The sequence below is a fragment of the Mauremys reevesii genome, linkage group 6, assembly GCF_016161935.1.
Source record: "Mauremys reevesii isolate NIE-2019 linkage group 6, ASM1616193v1, whole genome shotgun sequence".
Lineage (NCBI taxonomy): Eukaryota > Metazoa > Chordata > Testudines > Geoemydidae > Mauremys > Mauremys reevesii.
Window position 1 is genome coordinate 94546632 of NC_052628.1, and position 9406 is coordinate 94556037.

A 9406-nucleotide genomic window follows, 5' to 3' on the forward strand; every position below is an offset into this window, starting at 1 on the left:
TCAATGTAGTGTCGGTGTGTATAGCTGATTCTTATGCTTCCTTTATGAGAATTAAACTAAGTTCTAGTTGCAGTAGTTTTGAAAGCAAATCATGCAGATTCAAGGTGTTGGGCTAGAAGACTTAGTAGAGGTTTCCAGCTCAGATTTGTGTGGTTCTTTACAAAACTTTGCATGGGAATGAGAACATCTGCCACACTTTTCTGTCTGAAGAATAAGAAGATGCCAGAAAAAAATTCACCAAATAGCACACAGCTTGCTGTTGTGGGTGAACATGTCATGCACATATTGCTGATAAAACATCAGCCATGTCAATGACCAGCTGCTCACTATCTCTTAGCACACAACAGCCTGGAAAGACGGAAGACTGCAGAAGCAAAATAAGGGGTCAGTTTAACAGGTTATTATCCTGAAGAAAATGGTCACCACTTCCAAAATGAGTGCTAGAGGTGAGGCAGGGCCACTTCTCTTGGAAACAGTATTATCATAAATTACTGTCACAGCAGACAGCTTCATTTCTACTTTTGGCAGCTTGCCAGATTCAGCTAGTGTCACCTAATTTAACTGGCTCTTTCATGCAAGAACAGGATGAACAATAAAGTTGAAAGCATGTGTCAAACAGATATGAGACAATTCACACTTGTTATAGAGCTGCACAATGCTCATCTTTTTTCATTCAAGTTAAGTCATCATTTGTATTACATTGATGTAAACCTGGTGTAATGCCATGAAGAATCAGACCCAGAGCACCTAAATGGTAGGGAATGGGTTAGACCACTTGGCTTTTACTCCTGGAGAACTGAATTTAAATCCTAATTAGTTCATACATAAAACTGAATTGAGTGGTCTGGTCCCCAATGGGAAAACTGTCTATGTTTACAAAGCCATCAGAGGATAAGGTGGAGTTCAGCACAAAAGTAACTTTAACAGTAATATTGTGTGACAAAGAGCCTGTTCCTGCTCCCACTGAAATCACATGACAGTCATATCACGGACTCATTTTCATTTTAACAGAAACCATTGTAAATGCATATATAAGGGCATGAATCTGGAAAGTTGTATAAATGTTTTCATAGTATATGCATCTAGAGTGTTTATTCGGCACATACATTAAAACGTAAATAAATACCACTAGCAATGTTGCAATTCTTTGTTTTTCTGTAATGATACTGTCCATTTATGAAATACCTCCAGGGTCTTTAATTGTGTTATGGTTGAAAACTGTTTTTTTCTGGCTGTTAAAATGTTTTTATTAGCTTATAATTAATCCTTTTGTGCACTCGGTGATGTGAGTCTCTGCAGGCTTTAACACAGGTCTGCAGGAGGTCACACTAGATGATCATGATGGTGCCTTCTGACCTTTAAGTCTGTGTCTATGAGTGATTGATGTACTTCTGTAATTCTATTAACTTCAAGGGAGCTATACTGCTTTATACTAGCTAAGGATCTGGCCCTGAAAATGTAGTGGAAATTATAGCTTAAATTTCATTAACACAGCTAGTGAGCAACACTGCAACAGTGGAAAAACTCATAAGACCTCAGTGGTTATACTGTGTTAACAGCCATTCAAAGTTAATAAACAGCACTCCCATTAATCTTCTCATATGCACAGTGTATCCAAAGGGATCATGAACCTGATATGTCAATGGAAAGACATTTTTATTTATTTTTAATTTTCTTATTTTAAGTATCTATGGTAACAAGTCCAATGGGGTAAATAACTTGGGGTGGGCTTAGCTACTGTATCAACACTGGTGGTGCTCTTAGGTTGTTAGTGACCAGAAAGATTGAGGAAGACCTGACCGGACCTGAAGTAGAGTCTGTATGGCTTGATAGCTTGTCTCTCTCACCAACAGAAGTTGATCCAATAAGATACTATCTCACCCACTTTGCCTCTCCAGTACTACAAGTACACAGCTTAAATGGGGTCACTTTCCTGGTTATATTTGATGGATTGTCTAATAATTACCAAGTATGCGAGGAACACGGAATAAAATATTTGCTCGGATTGCTGGTGAAAGGCTGATTGATGCTCATGAATGGCATAAAATAACGTTAGCAATGTTCCAGGTTAATCAACGGCACATATGCTGAAGCCCCAGGGAAGCACTGCATACATTATGGGCAGTTTTTCCTTTAACCGCATGTCCTATTTGGAACTGTACACCCTTGCTCTGGAAAATGGTTGCAGTCATGCACAGAATAAGAGTAGATTAATGAATCATAGAACAGCATACTTCATGAGGCAAAAACTATTACATCTATAGCCTACAGAGTAGATTTTTCAGTCAGCTGGCTATAGAAAAACCAAATCATTCCCTCTTTACTGAAAGGGAATTTTATGCTATGAGTATCATGTTGCTAATAAGGCATCTATATTAGTATATTTGCTGTTTGAGATGCTCAGGTATTTAAAGTACCTATCATTGGAGATTTTTAAGAGCAGTTAGACAAACATCTGTCAGGAATGGTCTAGATAATACTTAGTCCTTCCATGAGCGCAGGGGACTGGACTAGATGACCTCTTGAGGTCCCTTCCAGTCCTATGATTCTATGATCATCTCATTTCTATCTTTGCCAGGTTGAATCAAACATTAGGCCTGACTTAGGTAGATCTCCCTTTACACCAGTTTTACACTGGATGAAATCAATTTACTTCATTGGGGTTACTTCTGATTTGCCCCAGTGTAAGTTAGAACAGAATCAGGCCCATTGCCTCTCCCAGAAATAATTCAGCACAGCAAGGGATACTGCTGAGGGATGTAACCCATACCCCATTGTTGGAGGTAATCTAGTCTTTTCAAGTGAACTTCCAAACTCTGTGAGTTAAATTCACCCATGGAACAGAAACATGAAAATGATAGCTCCTTGAACCAGTTGATCTCCCTGTATCTCCCAAAAGACCACCTACCCTCCCTGTAGGGTGAATATTTCTATACAATTATTCTCCTATGCGGTTTCTGCCACAGATGAGCGGCTTTCAGTTCCACTGGGGGCGCTATAAGATCCCAGCTGCTCAGGAAATGTGCTGAGTCAGGGCATGTCCCCTTGCTGACAATACCACTCAGTTTTGGGTCTAAGCTAGTGGCCCACTGGCCCTCTGATGGACAGGCGTTTGCAGCTGCTTTTTTGCCATCACAGTGGACTTTTGGCAAATGGGGCTCTGCACCTGGGTCTTCAGCAACAGCCCAGGCATGAATCTGGCCCCCTAGTATTTACTGTAATGTGAGAGTCTGAGAGTTGTCTATACAGGGGCTGAAAAATGAACTCAGTTTTCCCACTGGCTGATGAAGCATGGTTTTTCACATCACTGTAAAAATGCTTTTAGGAGTTCCCTACCTCCATGAGAAATAACTTTTTTGTAAGGCTCAATGACTTTCATATCAATCCTCTGCTCCTGTTCGCCAATCACTACCGTTCTCCATAACCTGTTGTCTTGTCGCTCTTCCTCAGCAGTATACTCTGGAATGGATTCAGACTCTTCTTGGAAAACATCCTTAACAGGTGCTTGGTCTTCTGAAAAAATAAAACAGCACATAATACTATAGTATCTTCATAATTGGAGTGGTCCAAATTTGTGGTAACTCAGTGAACTCAACTGTCCCTTTAAAGCCATTAGAGTTAGTCTGGATTTACAGTGCTATAAATGAGAACAGAATGTGACCCTGTAACAGCCACTTGGTCAGATCTGCCTCTCTTTTCACCATTTTGAACATGATAATAGTAAATAATCACAGTGCAGAATTGCCTTTATGTTTTGCAGGTAACAAAATGGAATGTAACACTGATCAGCAACTTGCAGTGGCTATTGAACTGCAGCTCTTCAATGATATGGGTTGCTGGTGTGATAACTATACCAAAAATGTAAAGTACAAAGTTAAAATGGAAAAATTAAGCCCTTGGTCATACCAGTGCTTGTCGAGGGAGGGGGCAGAGAAGGAAAACAATAGGGCTGCATTGTTCTCAACTTTTTCCCTTTTATCAAGTGTTCCTCCTCTTTTTTATTTTTTTGGTGGACATCAAAGAGGTCTGAAATTGAGAAATATCAGATTAAACCAAACAACATTCAGAGTACTACTTCACATCCAAAAACATCAGACTCCACATGGCTGGCTGCTCCAATATATTAAACAAAATTTTCAGGGTGTGCATTTTATTCCTTGTAATCCCTTTCATCTAAGGATGAAATCTTTGTCCCCTGCTAAAAAGATCAAATAAAAGCATGGATGGAGGAACTACAAACTCCCTTCCTGGACGTAAAGTGTGGAGCAGGGATTGTGATGCACTGGTACATAAAATTCAAGCACTCAGCAGCCACACTCACATTCAAAGCCCACAGAGGCCTATGGAGTCCCTCAGTACAGCCCCTCTGTTTCCCAGTCCCCCCAGCCCATGCAGGATGTCACTGTATTTCTGCTGCATTTTGGGAGTTGCATAGTCACAAAAGATGCTGCAGAATTTAGTTCTAAATTAGGAGTAAATAGATTAACGGAATAACAAGGGACCAGAGTTGGTTTCTGATACTCCTGCGAGTATGTCAAGTAATTAGCAAAACACATATATCCATTCTGCATTGAAAAGCATGGCTGCTAATGTATGTCTAATTATATCCCCGGTTGTGAGATTTAGTGGCTGGCCACATAAAAATTAGCATACAGTACTAACTTCATTTGTAGTTGGAATTACTTAATTTCTTTTCCTAGCTATTGACTACAATATAGGATTTTTGAGTGAATCTGTTCCTCGTTTCCATCCATTTTTTATTAATCTTCCTGGGGCATTTTAGCATTGTGAACACACACCACGAATAAGCAGGCAGTCTGAGCAAACATCTCCTCGTCAGAAAGAGAGGAAACAGCCCTGAAGACAGATATGGCAGAGAAGCAGAGAATTTTTTTCAGTGCATGACACATATAAATAGCAAAAAAAACAGGAGTACTTGTGGCACCTTAGAGACTAACAAATTTATTTCAGCATGAGCTTTCGTGAGCTAAAGCTCACTTCTTCGGATGCATAGAATGGAACACACAGACAGGAGATATTTATACATACAGAGAACATGAAAAGGTGGAAGTATGCATACCAACAGGCAGAGTGTAATCAATTGAGATGAGCTATCGTTAGCAGGAGGAAAAAAAACTTTTTGAAGTGATAATTAAGATGGCCCATAGAAGGTGTGAGGAGAACTTAACATAGGGAAATAGATTCAATTGGTGTAATGACCCAACCATTCCCAGTCTTTGTTTAAACCACAGTTAATTGTATCTAGTTTGCATATTAATTCAAGTTCAGCAGTCTCTCTTTGGAGTCTGTTTTTGAAGTTTTTTTGTTGCAAAACTGCCACCTTCAAGTCTGTCACTGAGTGGTTAGAAAGGTTGAAGTGTTCTCCCACTGGTTTTTGAATGTTATGATTCCTGATGTCAGATTTGTGTCCATTTATTCTTTTGCGTAGAGACTGTCCGGTTTGGCCAATGTACATGGCAGAGGGGCATTGCTGGCACATGATGGCATATATCACGTTGGTAGATGTGCAGGTGTACGAGCCCCTGATGGTGTGTCTGATGTGATTAGGTCCTGTGATGGTGTCACTTGAATGGATATGTGGACAGAGCTGGCATCGGGCTTTATTGCAAGGATAAATAGCAAGCTCAGTCTTAAGTGGAAAGACTAAATATAGCTAGCAAGAAAATTTGGGGAAAAAATGGAAGCATTTTAAACCCTAACAAAAAAACCCCAAGAATCTAATTAGTTTGGCTGAATTGCCAAATATATTTATATTTTGTGTTTATTTTGACATATCTGTTCTGTTTAATGCAGCATTCCTAACTGAGCTGACGAAGACACACTATTTTAATACAAACAGTGTCCACATTAGCCATGCATACCCATGTACTGAACCACTGTAGTTTTGCCCTATGTGCATGCTAGCATTGTCCCCTGGGTATTTGTCCTGCAGTTCTTGTCACAATTTCCCAGAAGCAGTGGTTTCTGGGCCTGGGGGTTTGAAAGGCCACGAGTGTTCTGTGGGGCAGTAAGGGGACCATTATCTGAAACACTTCAGTCTGAACTGTTTAGTGATGTCGGTACTGGTTCTAAACCAGTGCAGGCTGAAACAGATCCAACTGAACTAATACGGAGCCCTACTGAAAGCAGAGCTTTGGCCCACATGTAACTCACTTGGAGCACTTCTGTGTATGGACTAAAGGGGACAGCTCCTCAGCTAATGTAAATCAGACTAGCTTCACTGTTTTCAAGGTGTTTTACAAGCATGCTAAGAGGCCCAAAGTTTCTTATCAAATTCTCCAGTGCAAACAAGGCCTTAAGCCTTCTAGGAGAAAAAGGCCAGTATTTCTTGTATTACTACTCAAAAAATATTCATGAATAAATCAGATTATTTCTGTAAACTTTTGAATTAATGAGCTGCTGAAACTTCTGGTACTTACCACCATGGGGGAAAAAGAAGTATGTATTAGTATTTTATATACAAGCTCTTTTGCAACAGTCCCCATTTTGTGTTTAAATTACGTGTTTAAATTCATGGTCCAGAAAAAGAAGATGACTAGTTCTTCAGGATACAAAATCCAGGTCTAGTATCAGAGATGCTCAGAGACAGTAGATCCCACTCCAGCCATACCCTTACTCGATAAGTTGATAGCAATGAAAAACAGGAGAGCTAGAGTTGTCATTAACCACCATTTGCACAAACTGGGCTTGTCTGTCACTTGTGCTGTACCAGAAAGATAATGGCTCTGCTCCTTTCTTAACTTCCAAGATCAAACTTCAATTTTATTGAGAAGGATCTGGAGTCTTGCTCTTTGGATTTGGGTACTTGAGACAGAACGTGTTGACACTGTGATTGGCTATAGAGGTAGTCAGGGTTCCCTTCCCCCCACTCTGAACTCTGGGGTACAGATGTAGGGACCCACATGAGAGACTCCCTAAGCTTATTTCTACCAGCTTAGGTTAAAAACTTCCCCAAGGTACAAATTCCTTTCCTTGTCCTTGTATGGTATTCCTGCCACCACCAAGTGATTTACACAAAAATTCAGGAAAGGGTCACTTGGAGTCTCTATTTCCCCAAACCCTTTCACCTCCTTTCCTGGGGAGGCTTGAGAATAATACACCAACCAATTGGTTAGCAATGTGAGCACAGACCAGACCCTTTGTCTTTAGGACACTGAAAATCAATCAGGTTCTTAAAAGAAGAAATTTATTTATAAAGAAAAAATAAAAGAATCACACCTGCAAAATCAGGATGGAAGGTAACTTTACAGGGTAAATAAAAAGATTTAAAATACAGAGGATTCCCCTCTGGCTCAGCTTCACAGTTACAAAACAGGAATGAAACTACCTCTTTAGCGTAGGGAAAATTCACAAGCTAAAACAAAAGATAACTTAATGCAGTTCCTTGCCTACTTACAATTTCTGTAATTTTAGATCGATCATTCCAGGTATATTTTCAGGAGATGTTGCTTGGTGTCTCTCTCCATCCGGAGAGGGAACAAGAAAGAGAGCCACAAACAACCCCCACTTTCCCCAGATTTGAAAGTATCTTCTTTTCTCTTGGTCCTTCCGGTTAGGTGCCAACTAGGTTATTTGCACTTCTTAACCCCTTACAGGTAAAGCGATTTAGAACAGCTGCCAAGGAGGGATTTTTATGCTACCCTTCTTTCTATGTTTATGACAGAGGTAAATCAAATAATTTGATTCAGACCCTATTTTCTCACTATACACAGCTTTGTAAAGACACGAATCCCCAAGGAAGATTTTCTTCCTACTCAGCCAGTCTGTTTTCTGATTTTAATGGGTTTTTTTCACATGAGGTACATGGAGCACTTAAATCAACTTAAAGCTTTTTTTTTTTAATGTTTTTTTTGGCTAATCTGAGTAATGGAATAAATTCCCTGAGCAAAGTTCTGTCAGTTCACATAGACATTTCAGGTCCAATCTAGGACATAACCCTCCAAGTATAAGAAATAATAGGAATGGAAACCTTGAACTCTTTAAGTTAATGGTACTTGGCAAATGGCTCATATTTAGTGAGTAAATGATGAACTGTCTGATTTAGAAAGTGACATAAAAACATGGGGCCAAATTCAGACTTGGAGTAAATGGGAACAATTCCCATTGAAATCATTGGTATTTGCATCCAGCTGATTCCTCCCTCCCCCCTTAGCTAACTATTTCTGAATATAAGAATTCATCCAGTATTCAATATAGTCAAATTCTGAAAACCTCTCTGCAGAAACCAGGGATTTTTTTTTTTTTTATTTTTTTTAACATTTCAACCATCTAGTCAGCTCATCATCACTTTCCACATCTGCCCATAACAAGCTTTATCCTCTAACCGGAGGTGACATTAGAAATGCTTATGGATGGCTGAGTACACACAGTGATATCCTCTTTAGCAATAACAGCTTAAGCTGACATTACTGTTCCTTGCATGTTTAAATGATCATTCCAAGTACTTTTAATTTACAATGTCCTCTCTGGTAACAGAACATTTATATGCAAGGAAGAATTTAGTTTAAATGTATTAAAAAGTTGTCCTCTGTTGTTGGTTGTGAATGTGTGCTTCCCCACATAGAAACAAATTATAATTATTATTCATTTACCCAAATTGTATATAAGGCCAGTTATGTACCAAAAAAGAATTAGCACAATAACCAGATCCCTCGTACTATCAGAACAGTTGAATTAAGCAATGCTATAAATTGTTTTACATAAGTAGTATGAGAGAGACAATAGTATCTGGGTTAAGGCACTAGAATTAGATTCAGTTGATCATGGTTCAGTTACTTGGTTCTGCCATATGCAAGCTTACATGACCTTGGAAAAATCCCTTCATCTCTGTGTCCTTTAGCTCCCTATATATGAAACAGGGCTAATACTACTTCCTTCATCCAACACTTTGTCTTGTCTATTTAGGCTGTATAGTCTTCATTGCAGGGACTGCTGTGCCTAGCATATCAGAGCACAAGAATTGGTTGCAGCTTCTAGGCAATACTGTAACACAAATAACAATAATACATTCATTGTGAAACATGTTAAGTTTCACTGCTGACTTTCAGAATACTGCTGATCAATGCAACATGCACAGTAGATTTGTTCTGGTAAATGTCAAAGTCTGAACTGACTTTTATTCAGATATAATATCTGTCTAGAACTATATGAGCAGAACAAAAAAACTCTCTGTCTCCTTATCTGATGACTATCAAGATTTGGCCAGGTGTTCACAGAAATTTTGTAACAGGGTGACTTTTTTCTGCTGTAATATGTCCCATAAGGACTTTCATTGTACTGTGTTTTTTCTTTGCAGGACTGCGATTACAGGTGCACATGCTTCATTAACTGCATATAGTTTTGCAGCATTTTCTCTAAAATGGGAAGAGAGATTAATATTAACTGA

The 9406-nt window shown here is 39.2% G+C and overlaps 1 protein-coding gene across 3 annotated transcripts in view; it reads right to left on the minus strand.

Moving 5' to 3' along the window:
- The window catches only part of PRUNE2 (prune homolog 2 with BCH domain), a 190499-nt gene that overhangs the window by 21448 nt on the left and 159645 nt on the right, over positions 1–9406 (minus strand). For all 3 annotated transcript variants that reach the window (XM_039544599.1, XM_039544598.1, XM_039544597.1), the window contains exons 12-13: positions 3907–4026; positions 3337–3513 (exon numbers count right to left, since the gene is read on the minus strand). In XM_039544599.1, the coding sequence (XP_039400533.1) occupies positions 3337–3513; positions 3907–4026 (297 nt within the window). The remainder of the gene's footprint in view (positions 1–3336; positions 3514–3906; positions 4027–9406) is intronic.